Consider the following 16095-nt stretch of genomic DNA (forward strand, 5'->3'; position numbering starts at 1 on the left):
TCTGCATAACTGTAGCCCGCAACTGTAGAAATGATGGAGTCCCCCAAATTAACTGAGCAGGTATAAATTAGGTACGAGGTGGATAATTCAGGTCATTCTTGCGGAAAACTAGTGAGATTCAGCTCATGGGTATCCTCGTGACTGTTGCTTCAAATCAACTCCAGCACAAGGCTAATCCAGCTGCTAACTTTGACTCTGAGAAAAAAACCAATGCAGGCACTCATTAGGAGAAAGCACTGTGGGTACACAGTCCAAATCTCTTTTCTTGGAGGGCGTTCCCATTCATTCCTGTGAACATGCATGCATGGGGATATTCTACTTTGCATACAAAATATGCAAAGTATATGCAAAGTATATGCAAAGTATATGCAAAGTAACCGGGGGAGGGCGGTTTATAAATACAATAATAAATAAATAAATAAATAAAATAAAAATGTTCTTCAACTCTAAGAACAAAGCAGGAAGACCAGCCGCAGGTGCATAGGAAACATGCAGCCCTGGTGAATAGGAAACAATGTAAAAATTCAAAATATTTCTCCACATGTGTGACCCATGGATTTCAGTGGGATTTTCTTCCAGTAATGTGTTCTTAAGATTGCACTATCTTGTGTTCACTTCAAATTTTCTTGAGGTTAAAAGCAGGAGAATATAGGCTTAAAGAACTAGTTCTTGAATAATTCTTTCCACTTTATTTTGCCGCAACATACTAATTGCCTCCAGATTTTTAAAAATGTCCCCCTCTTAATATGCTTCTGATTTTTCCATTGCAAAAATATCCTCCAGTAACATAGCTGCACTACAAGTAACTAATTACTTGGACTGTTACAGTGCAAGTAGGATGGGTGGCTAGTACTCAGGGTAAGTCTTTCTACTTCAAAACAGCCTGAATTACATAATAGTTAATTTATGTCTTCAGATTCACTACTAGATGCTTCCTCTGTATTATTTGGACAAATCCCACTTCCGCTAGATGCTGATAATTCCTGATTTGTGGTGGGATGTAATAGCACAGCTGATAGAGGAATCTTCTTAGAGATGTGTGCCGTGCTTTCCGTGGCCAATAAAGCAATGACATTACAATACAGTGAAGCAATGCTATGCTGCAAAGATGTACTCGTTGGTAGGAGCTGGCTAAGGGGAGACTCCTTTAGCTGTACAGTTGTCAGGTCAAACCAGGGGAAAGTACTAGGAGAAAAGAAAAGGCTATGTTATCTATTGTTCAACATTCATCTCAACATTCATTTTACTATAACAGATCTGTTAAATCCTTCTATTGCTATGTATAGATGCAAAAGCTAGACAGTGAAAAAGTGGGCAAAATTGATTCATTTGAAATGTGGTGTTGGAAAAGAGTTTTTAAAAAAGACAAGTAGGTTCTACATCATATAAAGCCTGGATTCTCCCTAGAAGATTACCATAGCATTTTGATCACATCATGAGAACAGAAGACAGCAGTGCTACGAAAAGTTAAAGACAGAAGGAGCATAGCAAGGTCCAGTGTGAGATCGATTGCCTCAGTGAAGGAAAGAGATACCTTCAGTTTACAAGATTGGAGCAAGGCTGTTAATTATAGGATGCTTTGGAGGTCATTGATTCACAGTTACTGTGAGAAGCGACTTGATGGTACATAACACATAAACACAGACAAATCCTTACATGCTGTAATGTTTACATGAAGTCCTTTTCTGATTTTGTCCAAAAGTGTAAGAAAAAACACCAGTCTACAAAACAAGGGTGACCAGCATGTACAGGTGGATCCACTGCCTTCTCTTAGCAATGATGGAATCTCAGCAAAGAGGGTGATGGAATAATAGAACAGCAAAATGAATATAGCGCACATTTGATTCAGACACTGGAAACACTTTCATATTGCAGGAACTGACTGTGGAGCAGGAAGGTTTTCACCCCACAGGTACTTCAATTGCACAGAATATCTCCAGGCTACTGCTGTATGTATTTAGTAAGAATTGGAAAGGCATGGAATCCACCCACATATTAAGTCACTTTCCATTATTATGACCTCCCTCATGAAGTGAACACCAGGCAGAATTTTTTTTCAGCAACTTCCACAAAATGGGCTAACAATGGGAATGCCAAAAGTGGTCAATTTCATAATGTTTTAGTAACGTGTTTAAATAGAGCCAAAAATGGGAGTGGGGAACAGGTCTAAAGAGCTAACTGTTCAGGACTGAATCCTTATTTCCTAACTAGCGGGGCCCAGTCATGCGTTGCTGCGGCAATTGTCCTTCTCATCACAGTCTGCAACCCACACAGATGTCCATGCAGGTCCAATGATCCGCAGCATAGCCTTTTGGGGTGGTCAAATGGAATCCCTCTTTCCCTTTTCAATTCACATTATTATATGGTGCTGTCTTGGTTTGTAGTATAAGGTAACCCTTTCCATTCCACAATGGAACTGTCCAGAGTGCGAATCCCGCTGTCCATGAGGCTAGTTGACGTGCACAGTCCTGGCTTAGGTAAGGCAGAACTGGGGCAAGGAGGCTATCCCAGTCAGGCAGCAGAGGCAGGGTGGTGAGGTGCTCAGATCGAGGCCAGCTCCCTGGGTTTTTAAAGGGCCACGTGCAAAAGAAGCGGAGCCAGTAGTGTTGGTTCGCCCCACACCCATGGATTTTCTTAGAAGAAAAAGAGCCAAGAACTCCAGCTTGCTTTTAGTAAAAAAAGAGGAGCTGTGGGTGAGGAGAGAATTGATGGAGTGAAGAAGTGGTGGTTGGATGTGAGGGAGGGGGCAGAGTGAGAGGAAGGGTGTGTGAGGATGAGCGGGATGGGTATTGTGTGAGTAGCAGTGGGTGAGGCACAGAGAGTGAAAGTTACCTGCGTGTGGGGGGGGGGGAACCCCACCTGACGTCTCACACAGCAAAGTGTGTATGTGTTTCACTTCCACTCATATTACCTAACAGTATTACCTATTTACTGTTTTAACTGCTCATCTCTGCCCATCTGCACAAACATTCTTTTTTAAATAATTTTTATTGTATCACTTGAATTTTACAGTTCATAATAATTTCTTTCTTCATACATTTTCCCCCTTTTCTCCCCTCCCCCGTTTCATCTTTCTCATAGTTTTGTCACTCATACCAAGCCCTCAGGCCAGACATGCTGCACGAACATTCTAAGGGTGACAGTTAAACAGAGCCAGCTTCATGGCCTGGTGTGCCAGGAAAAAGACGTTTTACCTGGCTCAGGTATGGACTTTTGGCGATTTGAAGATCTGATTACCTGCCCAGAACAGGGAGGAACGTCATGTGAAAATTTGGGGCCGATCTCTCCAGCCGTTTTGGCGTTAGGGCGTGACTAACAAAGTCACTTGTAGCTTTATATATATACTAGCGGGGCTCAGCCACGCGTTGCTGTGGCAATTGTCCTTCTCATCACAGTCCGCAACCCACACAGATGTCCATGCAGGTCCAATGATCCACAGCATAGCCTTTTGGGGTGGTCAAATGGAATCCCTCTTTCCCTTTTCAATTCACATTGTTATATGGTGGTGCCTTGTGTTTTTTATGTATAAGAGTAACCCTTTCCATCTTCCACAACTGGAACTGTTCAGAGTGCAGAATCCCGCTCTCCATAGGAGGTTGGTTGACAACCGCACAGTCCCTGGCTTGGGGTAGTAAGGCAAGGAGGCTATCTGACCAGTCAGGCAGCAAGAGGCAGGCAGAGGTGGTGAGGAAGCTCAGATCGAGGCCAGCTCCCTGGAGTTGCTGTAAAGGGCCATGTGCAAAGAGAGGCAAGGAGTCAGTAGTATTGGTTCCCCCCCCCAACCCCGTGGGATTTTTCTGTAGAAGAAAAGGAGGCAGAGCTCCAAAGCTCAGCTTTTTTAGTAAAAAAGCAGAGATGTATGGCGAAATCATGGATATGAGGAAGTGGGTAGAGTGAATAGTGGTGGTTAGATGTGAGGGAGGGCAGAGTGAGGTGTGTGAGGATGAGCTGAATGTGTATTGTGTGGTAATAGTGGGTGAGGCACAGAGAGTGAAAGTTACCTGCGTGTGAGGGGGGGAACCCCACCTGACATCTCACACAGCAAAGTGTGTAAGTGTTTCATTTCCACTTGTATTACTAACAGTGTTACCTATTTACTGTTTTCACTGCTCATCTCTGCCCATCTGCGCGAACATTCTAAGCTCTCAGGCCACAGACAGACAGGCTGCATGAGCATTCTAAGGGTGACAGTTAAACACAGCCAGCTTCGTGGCCTGGTGCGCCATGAAAAAGACGTTTTACCTGGCTCAGGTATGGACTTTTGGCGATTTGAAGGTCCGATTACCTGCCCGCAACAGGGAGGAATGTCATGTGAAAATTTGGGGGCGATCCGTCCAGCCATTTCGGCGTTAGGGAGTGACTAACAAAGTCACTGTTTGCTTTTTATATATATAGATAGATTCCCTTCTCTTCAGGAGATACCCAGGATTCTTTTACTCAGAAACATGGATTCCAACACAGCCATTCCCCCTCCCCCAACTTTTCTTTCCCCTCTACTTCTCTCAGTCTCTCATAACTTTTCCCTCCTCCTACCCCTTTTCTTACTCTCTTCCCCAGGCCTTTCCATTTCTCTCTTCCTGCCTTCCCGTCACTCTCTTTCTGGCCTCCCACATCAGCAGTCGCAGTAGCCGCTCTCCCAGAATCAGTGGATCTCCCAACTGCAAAAATCCATTCCTGAAAGTCTGGAACCCTTTTTAGGTTTGTAGAAAGAGCCGTCTTGGTCATTCACAGCTCCAGCCATTGGATTTATATTTAAATTACAGCAGCGGATTACAACCTTTTTGTTATGGTGACCCACTGTTGGAAAAAAAGCATAATCATAATACTGCAAAAATCGGGGACCTACTTTCAGAGGCTTTGCAACCCACTCTTGGGTCCTGACTCACAACTTGGGAAATGTGGAAGTAAAGCATAAATAAAATACAGTTACTATATCTAGTCTGACTCTACTTACTCATCAGGTGTCAGGGAGGAAGCAAAAGCCTCGTTGATAAAATTTTCACAAACGAAGAGTGGTGGTGGTGGTGGTGGTGGTGGTGGTGGTGATTTCTGTTCCTCAGAGGGTGTGGTGGCATCCTCAGGAAAACATACTTTGTTAAGTAACTTCAGGGCCTCTGTATAGGGTAAATCTTGGCATGTATAGCTATTTAGAGCAGCATAGAAAACAGCTTCTAGCCACTTTGGCTTGACAGCAATTGCTCCTGCAAGATAATCAAGAAGGCAAGCCTACATTAGATTTTAAGGCCAATTGCAGTTCCTCCCAATTTGTAGCTCCCAATTGGAATCTCAGAAACGTGAGACAGTGTTTCTCACATTTTCGGGGAACTGTCTAAAGCAGGGGTAAGCAACTCTGTTACCCAAAATGGTGGGACGCAACCAGTGGTGGGATTCAAATAATTTAACAACCGGTGGTGGAAATTCAAATAATTTAACAACTGATTGTTCACAAGCGCCATTTTAACAACCGGTTCTGCCAAAGTGGTGCGAACCTGCTGAATCCCACCACTGGACGCAACGACCCTCTGGTTGGGGAAATTAGCTATGGAGCACAAGGTCGCCTAGCGTGGCTTAAGGAGCTTTGGGTAAAACAACTCCAAGCACCGCCATTTTGCTTGATTCCCCTGGACTGCTTCTCTGCCCAAGGGACTGAGCTTCTAAGATGCTGACAGATTGCTGTGGACAAGTACAACCCCCGTCTTCTCTCCCCTTTTAATTTGTTGTCATGCAAACATCTTCACAGGTGAATATGGCTGCCTTTTGGCCAAAAGATTTAAAGGTTTGCCCAACCTACCCAAGTATGAGAGAATGCCTCCATTGCTACCTCCTCCTTGCACCTAGATTCAAGGCCTGGTCTGCGAATGCAGCAGAATGAGGTAGGGAAAATAGAGTTCAGGCAGCCTGGATTTTATTGCTTCAGACTGCAGGTGATGGAGAAGGGCAGCAGGATCATTACTGTTCTCCAGTGTGAACAAAATTACCTACAAGTACTGATCCACCACAACAAGGAACAAGCTGGGCAATTTACCCTTTCACCCTAATAAGCTTGTTCTTCACTCACAGGACATTTTTAAGGTGGGATGTCTAAAAATAGGGCATGTATACAAATCCATGTGTAACCTATGCCATATTAGTATTTTTGTTTTGTTTGGATCTTAGGGCCTAGGGGATAAGAGCTCACTGAGCATGTGCAGTTGGTAAGCTTGCTTACTTACTACCAACGGCAAGAGCTCTACCCTCCTCAGTTGATCTGGCCTGCGGTAGAAGGAAGGCCTGCATTTCAATTGAGAGAATTATTTATTTTGTTTACAGGTATGTGTTGGGCCCAATAAGAAAGAAAAATAATGGAAGGGTGTATTAGGTTGTTAATTATGTAACCCTCCTGAGTTGATCTGGCCTGCAGTAGAAGTAAGGCCTACAGCTCAATTGAGATAATTGCTTATTGTTTTACAGGCCCAAATTGAGGAAAGACCTGCAGCAGCTACATCAGATGCAGAAGGCCAGGTGAAATAAAGAAGCCCTGCTTGATTAATAGTTTGGACTGTCTTGCTATTCTTTCATTATTGATCACTGTTAGCGGTGGCAACTGTTCTGAGTGGTTGTTTTTTTAAAGCATTGAATATTTTGTTCAATTTAGTTGTGCTGCATATATATATGTTCACTATATGTTCACTATTATTTATCCTTAAATGTTAGAAAGTTGTGTTAAAGATTCAAGGTTTGTTGATTTGTTCAATCAATTTCATATTTATTGTCGAAGGCTTTCCCGGCCGGAATCACTTGGGTGCTGTGTGGTTTCCGGGCTGTATGGCCGTGTTCTAGCAGCATTCTCTCCTGACGTTTCGCCTGCATCTGTGGCTGGCATCTTCAGAGGATCCTCTGAAGATGCCAGCCACAGATGCAGGCGAAACGTCAGGAGAGAATGCTGCTAGAACACGGCCATACAGCCCGGAAACCACACAGCACCCAAATTTCATATTTGTTTGTTAAGCCACAGGGTGCTGTCATATATTATTTCCTAGGTCTCCATGGAGATTGATGTGGCTAAGGATAAGTAGGTTACACACGCACACCTGGTTCAAGCCAGGATTGCACTAGAATTGAGCTCCAAGCAAAATCTCTCTTTCACATGATCTGTATAGTTGAAGAGAAACGTACCCATAGGGCCAAGGGGACACGTAGCTTGCACAACATCTGGGTCTTTGAGAGCTTCTACCACAGTCCTGCTCATCTCCCACAATGTGAGAGGGCTACCATCTGTGAATATGTACTGTGGCCTCAAGATAGCGCTGGAAGAAAGGAGTTGCTTCAGCCTGAAAACAAGCAAGAACAAGGTTGATGGTTGGTCATAGGCAAACTTGCAGAATGGTTACAGGATACATCTGTAGAGTAACCATAAGAAAGTTTCCACAAATCCAACCAATACTCTTTGGACTATCATCAGAGCCTGAGGAACCAGAAGTAACTTGACAGGGTTATATCCTTCTTAAACCCATTGATGCACTGAGAAGGGTGTAACTGCTTAGGATGACACTATAAAAGCATTTCTTGGTGATCATTGAGATTTAGGCTGCATTCAGATGGTGCTCAGTTGGAATATATAACTGACTGCTACTTTGCACTGGCTTTTGCCTCTTGATTCTTGCATTTTCCTCTTTCTCTAGCACAGGGGTAGGGAACCTGCGGCTCTCCAGATGTTCAGGAACTACAATTCCCATCAGCCTCTGTCAGCATGGCCAATTGGCCATGCTGGTAGGGGCTGATGGGAATTGTAGTTCCTGAACATCTGGAGAGCCGCAGGTTCCCTACCCCTGCTCTAGCATGAGCTTCTGGCCTGATCAAGGCCCAATTTATTTAGCTCATTCAGAAGTCATGACGAGGTCTTACCTGGACAGAGAGATAGCTGTGACTAGGCTGTATATAACAGAAGATTTTCTGAGCTCCTTGTGAACTTCTGAGCAGATGTGTGGAAGGTGAGATGGGAGGCAGCAGAGAAACACAACATCTGCCCAGCCCACCAGCTTCCTGTTGTTGTAAAAGCAGTCAACTCCCAGTACCTGAAATTCTGCTAGGAAAGAACAAATGAACAAAGAGATAATCCATTCTGCATGCTTCATTTATTTGGGCGTACAGCTTACAGTATCTCAAAGATTCAGACTGAATAACAATAGGTACTAATGATTGTACCCTGTCCTTTTCCATGCTGCTTTATCTTTGGCCATCAAATGATCAGTTTGAATTAATCTCATATAATTTCCAGAATATATGCAAGGTTAGACTCTGGTAAGTTTCCATTGAAGGAGAATACCAAAGTGATGGTTATCTGCATGATGCATAGACAATGTAAAGCGGTTCACAGTCAATATGAAAGATATAGGATTAGTGGCAACATCTTAAGGATTCTGAGGAGTGTATGTGAGAGAATGTGTGCTAGGATAGAGTTTAGTGATGATGCAACATTTTTTCTTAGTTATACTGGCATGCAAGAAAATGGGCCGTGACATTTCAGTTAAGCCATCCAATCAGACAACACATGAGAGAACTGGAAATAGAAACAAGGTGATGGATAACACTTCTATCACAAGATCCTCCAGGTTATAGGGAAAAGAAACTTTTATACCCAAAAACAAAAATGCAGAAAAATAATTGGATTATTTCAAGAACTCTGATTTGAAGTCTATAACTCAAAAACAGTCAAACCGCAGGAACTGGCCACTATTAAAAAACTATAAAAAGCGTTTTAATAATCCTTTGTTTCCTTCCCCTTTTGTCCTCTAAATTGATTCCTGAAAGGAACTTATTTCTCTACGCATTCTGCTATTGTTCAGTTACTCTCTCTGTACTTCTTGTTTGGAATAATAATGGCCTTCCATCCAGATGTTTGGTCATAATCACTTGCCTATGCAAGATATTGCATCAACATTTTGGGTGACCAGGGCTGGAGCAAGGAGGAACTGCACCCAGGGTGTTTGCGTGTCCTGCACTCCACCACGCCCCTGCCCCAGAACACCCCCACCACTCCCTGGTCACGCCCCAGCCACACCCCCACACTGGTGCGCACCTGGGGCAAGACACACACTTTCCGTCCCCTGGGCGCTATGCGTCTGGGGGTGACATAAGTTCTGCTACTGATTCTGTCAATGATAAACTGAAAATGTTGCCTTGGCAATATTGACTTTTCAGATTAACACAAATGACAAGGCAAGACAGACATCTCACTGATGAACCTGTGACTTAACTGAAATAATATTGATAGGAGAACACACATTTGCTTAAAAAGAGGTTGTTTAAACAAAGAAAACAAGACTTAATGGGGGAACTCATCCATTTGTTATATTTTTCATATTTTAAAATGTGTAATATTATTCAGGTTATTTGAATTGACAGGTTCCTTTTCCTCCCTAATCCTCAAAAGATCCTCAATATTTCCTAATATCATTCCACTTAAAATTCAGAAACAGGTTGCTATTGTTTGTGTGTTGCATTTTAATAATATGGAATGGGCCTGAGGGCCAATGATGTAACCCAAAATTTCCCATAATAAATCCACTAGGATCTGAGTTCCCACATTTTCCTGCGCCAACTCTACCATCAGTCATGATTTTGAGTGATTTTAAGTTGACAACTCTACAAAATCAAATCTAAAAGAACAACAAGAACTCAGGACAGTTGAAGAAGGATTGTGGGAAGATGGCTGTCAGCTATTTGTAAGATCCAGGGTGTTTATACCACTCCCTTCTCTTGCAGGTGGGCAACATTAGAAGCATGAGTGAAGAAACTCTCTGCCCTTGGCTTTTATTGTGCTGGTTGCAGCCTGTGGCTCTGATGTATCACCCTACAGCACTGGTTCTCAACCTGTGGGTCGCGACCCCTTTGGGGGTCAAATGACTCACAGGGGTCACTTAAGACCATCGGAAAACTTTTAAAAATGTTTTATATATACCAATTTTATGGTCGGGGGTCACCACAATATGAGCGACTGTATTAAAGGGTTGCGGCATTTAGGAAGGTTGAGAACCACTGCCCTACAGGATATCAGCTTAGCTTAGGATGATTTGTGTACCCTTCCCTTCTCCCCTTTCTTCACACTGTGTTCTCTTTATATTTATACTTTATAGTTATTTTTGTAAATTTCTCTAAGCTCTCATTGGAGAGAGAAATAAGGATAAGAAATATGCTAAACAAACAAATCCTTGCATCAAACATTGATCTGCAATGCAGACAGAGTTTCAAGGAACAAAAAGCAACATTTGACTATTACTGGGGATTGTTTGCCTATGCCAGAATTGGCAAGGTAATAAAACCTTCATTTGGGAATGTCCCTGCATGTTGGGAGTACAGATGCATCTACTGTAAAGCACATATTCTTACAAAGAGTCTCTGGCTGCCTTGTGGAGATCTGGATATTATTTCCTGGAAAGCCACCCAGTTCCAGGAGCACTCTGGCCAGCTGTTTTCCAACATGGCCTCCCCCAATTATTCCAATCCTCAGGCTTAGATGTTTTGTTTCCTTCAGTTCCTGGGCATAAAGAGGTATTCTCTCATTAATCTTCTGTTTCTGCCTGAGGAAGGACACAAAAGCAGAAGGGAGATCCATTTGACAGTACCAGAGCACTGTTATACTGTTATAAATATGCTCATGTGGAATAAAATACAGACATTAATCTTTGACAATATAAGAATTACATACAAAACAGATTTAAGTACAAACCAATTTGTCCTCAAGTTTATCCATGTTTTAAAACACTAGTCCAAATGGTTTGGAGTCATTTCCCCAGGTTTAAGATGCCACTTTTAAAATGCACAATAAGAGCATACATTCCTCAATTTCAGTTGTCCATCTGAGCTCTGTCATAAGATAATCTATTAAAATGTCCTTACCTTACAACACCTCCACCCCATGTTTGTTACTAAAAACTCCTTGAATCGACTGCAGATCAATAAACCCAGACTCGGTTAAAACAGAGTCAATAGGACAGAGAAAGACAAACTGGTAGGAACAAAGTTGAAGATGAAAGGAAAATTGGCCCTTTTTATGCTTTGCCTCCACACCCCTGAGAGAAGAGAAAGGAAATGTCTCTTAATCCTCTTGAGAAAAGATTTTAAAGGTCATCTAAGGGCAAAATCAGACACACTTTGAAGATCTAATGGCTGAATTTCAATATTCAATTAATTGTAGGCAGTGGGTCTCCATTTCGAAAAGAGTTCACTTGTCTATTGGGAACTTACTATACTACATTACAAAAGTCCTAAAAGTCAAGCTGCCACCTGTCCCTCAGCAGCTGTAATCAGCCTTTGAAAATGTGAAGGAGCAAAATGTTTGTTTCCTGCCTTACTTGGTGGCCTCAAGCAACTGGCAGAAGAAGACTGCATGGGCACACGCATTCACTGTCAGCCCTTTGGCAGAGTTTTTCAAGGGTAGGAGGTGCTCCTCAGTTGCCTCTACTCCATAATCAGGCTCAAAGGTCTTCAGATTCAGCATAAGATCAGTCATCTTGAACGTGAACAAAATTCGTGTGTAGCAAGCAGCAGCTGCAAAAACAGTAATTGTGGGTTTTCTCAAAAACAGTAATTGTGGGTTTTCCTTTCCCAATATTTTCTCCCTTCTTCCCATAACTCCTTACTTGCTGTGGCATACTATGTACAGTGCAGAGGTAAGCAAAAGGCCCCAGGAAAGAATAGGCACAATAAACTATGGCTGCCTACAGGGACGTAGGTATAGATTTTTTATGGGGGGGGGGGTTGGGGTTGGGGCCACACCCCCACCAGTCCCTAGGGCATGGCCACGCCTCCCCAAGCCCCGCCCCTTGCCTAGCGCTTATAAAAGCAGCTCTCCGAGGTCCGGGATGTCAGACTCCCCTGCCCTGCCCCTCCCTTCTGGGCAGAGGCATAGAGGGAAAATGGATCCTGGTGCAAAATCTGAGTTTTGAGCCCCCACCCCCCCCCCGGGCAGCCACTGTGATGCTGGAATCCACCCCCAAACAGCATCACTTTCAATGGTGTTTAAACTAGAGAGCCCAAATTCTCCTTTTAAATCCACCTTAAAGGGAGAATCTGGGATCCCTAGTTAAACAACATTGAAAGTGATGCTGTTTTGGGGTGGATTATCCCCCACCCTGAAACAGCATTACTTTCAATGTGGCGTAGTGGTTAACAGCAGGTGCATTCTAATCTGGAGGAACCGGGTTTGATTCCCTGCTCTGCCACTTGAGCTGTGGAGGCTTATCTGGGGAATTCAGATTAGCCTGTGCACTCCCACACATGCCAGCTGGGTGACCTTGGGCTAGTCACAGCTTTTTGGAGCTCTCAGCCCCACCCACCTCACAGGGTTTGTTGTGAGGGAGCAAGGGCAAGAAGATTGTAAGCCCCTTTGAGTCTCCTACAGGAGAGAAAGGGGGGATATAAATCCAAACTCTTCTTCTTCTTCTAAACTGAGGACCTCAGATTCTCCCTTTAAATCCATGCCGAAGGAGAATCTGGGGAAATTTGGGGTGGGGGGTGGGGTGCCTGCTGTCAGGGGTGAAATTGTTAAGCTAGAAGCACCAAACTTTCAGGGTATCTTTAGAAGTCTCTCCTAATGACACCACCCAGGTTTGGTGAAGTTTGGTTCAGGGGGTCCCAAGTTATGGACCCTTAAAGGTGTAGCCCCCATCTCCTATTAGCTTCCATTGGAAACAATGGGGGATGGGGGCACCCCCTTTGGGAATCCATAGCTTTGGACTCCCTGGACCAAACTTCACAAAACCTGGGTGGTATCAATAAGAGACTCTCCTGATAGTACATCCCAGGTTTGGTGAAGTTTGGTTCAGGATGTCCAAAGTTATGGACCCTCAAATATGTAGCCCCATCTTCTATTAGCTCCAATTGGAAACAATGAAGGATGGGGGCACCCCCTTTGGGAGTCCATAACTTTGGACCCCCTGAACCAAACCCGGGTAGTATCATCAGGAGAGTCTCCCAAATAATCCCTGAAAGTTTGGTGCTGCTAGCCCAAACAATGCGCCCCCTGCAGGCCACAAACCAAAAAAGCACTAAAATGTTTTTAAAACCCACTAATGGAGGGGCGGAGCTTCGGACATGAATGGGGGGGTTCAAACCCGAGAAACCCCCCCTTACCTACATCCATGGCTGCCTAATCTCCCAAGTCAGCTGTAAATTGAAAGGAACCTCGACATGGCATCTGACAGCCTTATTATCTTGTTTCCTATTTTGTTTTGTTTGACTTTTTAGAATAATGGTTGTGTGATATGTCAGGCCACTCAGTTGGAGGAATTGTGCTCCTTTTCCTTTTCAAAGATTAGCAGAAGCGCACCAGGCAAAACAAGCAAATCTATTAATTGTTTGTTCTGCTTTGCGTATTCATTTATTAGATTTATAGTCCACTTTTCTCACTGAGAATCAAAGCAGGTTACATAGAGTAAATCAGTAATGGTCCATACAAAAAAGACAACTAATAAACACAGTATTGGTCAATACAATCAATAACTGGAGACATCAAATGGGCTCAGACTAGAATTACCAAAATCTGAATGAGACATGATGTACAGTGTGGATATCGGGAAGAAAATGGTATTAAAGCAGTAAAAACAAATAAGAGGACAATCAATAGAAAATAATGAAACAGGAAACTTATATGTCTTGTGCATAGAGGTAAAAAACAGTCCCCTTCCCTTTAATTTGCACAGACTTGAGGTGGGTTGCCCTTGCATGCAAATTGCTCCTGTCATGTCTACATCTTACTGAGGCCACCTTTCTTTTCCCCATATTGGGGCACCTATCCAGAAGTGGGATCCAACCAGTTCTCACCACTTCTCTAGAAGTGGTTACTAATTTTTTCTGAGTGCTGAGAAGGGGTTACTAAAGCAACCTCCCTGCCCAATAGGGATTGGAGGTGCGTGTGTGCAGCGGCGCCACTGTTTGAATCCCACCACCATCGGAACCTGTTATTAAAATTTTTGGATCCCACCACTGCACCTATCCCACTAAGACGAGTGGACATTCATGACAGCCAGTGTCCCAACATAGTTGGCTGAGATCAGGGAGGTCCCAGTTCCAATTCCCAATGCTGAAGCTCATTGGGTGACCTAGGGCCAGTCATTCTCTCTCAATCTAATTTACCTCAGACATGGAACTTCTCCTGCACGCACATAATAGCTCATGGAAACTTGGATTAACTGAACACTTGAGGAAGCCCTAAGGTTCACTGGTACAGTACCTCCATTAAAGAATCAAAAAGTACATGATGTGAAAGAACTCATAAGACTTTGAAGAACTGGTGCTAGTCAGAGCAGACAATGCCAAACTTGACAAACCAATCACAGAAAGACACAGTGCTCCAACACAGTGTGTGCTCCTAAACATGATATCCCAAATGAAATCTCACATTCTGGGCTTATATGTACTACATTTTACATATGTGCCTCCTATTGTAATGTTATGCCCATGTGTAGACATCCAATGGTGGCAAAGTCAAGATAGCCAGACACAATGGACGGAGAAGGCAGGCTTGCTCTTCATCACTCATTAGAGAGTTAAGCAAAAGCATATTTGTGTTATTAGATATTATTCAAAGAATTTTGTTTTTGTGGTGCAGAGCCCCTTGGGGATGGGGCGGTCTATAAATTGAAAAAAATAAATAAATATAAATAAATAAATTTAGCCAGGAGCCTTATAAGTATTCTGTTAACCCTGACAAACATACAAGTAAACCTCACAACAGAGATTAGAAACTGGAAACACCAGGACACAGCATCATAAACCCTAGTTCAAAGAAATCTCACTCTGGTTGTCTGCATAATGGCTGCTTTATTCTACATAGGTAGAACATAGCTTTTAAGGCCTAATCTAAACACGATGCTGATGATTTTACTGTGCAGTCTTTAAAATGCCTGCCACATTTAAGATGAGGTGGTAGGTATGCCACACCACACAGCTATTCAACAGATCTCCTACCTGGTAATATTGAGTACAAAAGAAGGTGCTTAATGCATGAAAAATTGCAGTGATATCTTCTCACCAGCATCACGTTTAATAGAAGGCTTAATGCCATCCCCTCTAATGTGAACAACAGTGGAGACTGTTAAGATAAAAGGCAGATTGAGGGAGAGAATTCTGGCAGAGCTATTCACACTTTTGGGGGCCTGGGGATAAACCACTTGGCAGAACTAAAAGTGCTAGCCCCTTCAGACCTTGCTCAAAGTATAGCTCATCAAAAATTAGGTGCCAGACAAGGCCTTAGAGCTTCCACTAAGAAATTATATTTGAATGCAGCAACCAATTCTCTCCCCACCCCTTCCCCAATCCCCACTGGTGATAAGACTTTCCATAGCCTGACATAAAAAAAAATCTCTCACCTGCTTCCAAGATCTCACACTTGCTGGAAACATTGAGCAGCTACTGTACACCAAGATAATTTTCTTTCTGTAAGTCTCCCATTCCAACTCAACTGCCATTCTGAGAGCTAGCCAGTATCACATTCCAAGCAAATGTTGCCATAGCAAATGCTTAGTTACCAAAGTGTGTTTCTAGAACCTTGGTGTATTTGCTTTAGTAGTTGACTTCACAGTTATACTCTTCAAAGAAACAGAAAAGCATCTCCAGCCTACCAGAGAATCTGAACAAAATTAACATCTAAAGGTGACCTACAATGTAGAAATCAGTTCATATTGTCATGAATTCATGTCATCAGACCTGTTTGAATCTGTTTTGTAACCTTGCAAATGTGAATGTTATATTCACAATTAAATTATGTAAATGCTAGTAAAAAGGTTGATTTGTCTTTTCAGCATCTGTTTATACCTGCTGTGAAAAATCTGATTTGAATTAGGGGTTAGATCGTTTAAAAAAATAATTAATCCACACTGGCTTCCTCTGGTCAGATGGAACATGTGAAAACAGATCTTCACATTTAATGACCTGCCCCTACAGGCAATTGACCAATTGACCAATATTGACCAATTCAATGAAAGGGCAAAAATGCTTCAAAGTCCTCAGTATGCAATTCCCCATCATACTTGCAACTCCTTGGTGATTCTGTGGTTGAAAAGGCTGTTCTGCTCTGCATAGCAGAAGACTTCACAAGAAAATGCACAACAACCA

At 43.0% G+C, this 16095-nt stretch overlaps 2 protein-coding genes across 2 annotated transcripts in view; one reads left to right on the forward strand and one right to left on the reverse strand.

The window, feature by feature from the left end:
- Nucleotides 1–6475, forward strand: part of SAMD15 (sterile alpha motif domain containing 15) — a 16130-nt gene extending 9655 nt beyond the window's left edge. The window contains exon 4 of the mRNA XM_048485007.1: nucleotides 6451–6475. Coding sequence (XP_048340964.1) covers nucleotides 6451–6461 — 11 coding nt within the window. The 3' untranslated portion in view covers nucleotides 6462–6475. The remainder of the gene's footprint in view (nucleotides 1–6450) is intronic.
- On the reverse strand, nucleotides 633–15819 carry NOXRED1 (NADP dependent oxidoreductase domain containing 1). The gene is made up of 7 exons (XM_048485003.1): nucleotides 15351–15819; nucleotides 11334–11529; nucleotides 10369–10559; nucleotides 7885–8065; nucleotides 7156–7310; nucleotides 4955–5201; nucleotides 633–1185 (listed from the first exon to the last, which is right to left on the reverse strand). The coding sequence occupies exons 2-7, from the start codon at nucleotides 11489–11491 to the stop codon at nucleotides 900–902; spliced, it is 1218 nt and encodes a 405-aa protein (XP_048340960.1). The 5' UTR covers nucleotides 11492–11529; nucleotides 15351–15819; the 3' UTR covers nucleotides 633–899.
- Nucleotides 15820–16095: the final 276 nt, after the last annotated feature.

The sequence above is a fragment of the Sphaerodactylus townsendi genome, linkage group LG02, assembly GCF_021028975.2.
Source record: "Sphaerodactylus townsendi isolate TG3544 linkage group LG02, MPM_Stown_v2.3, whole genome shotgun sequence".
NCBI lineage: Eukaryota > Metazoa > Chordata > Lepidosauria > Squamata > Sphaerodactylidae > Sphaerodactylus > Sphaerodactylus townsendi.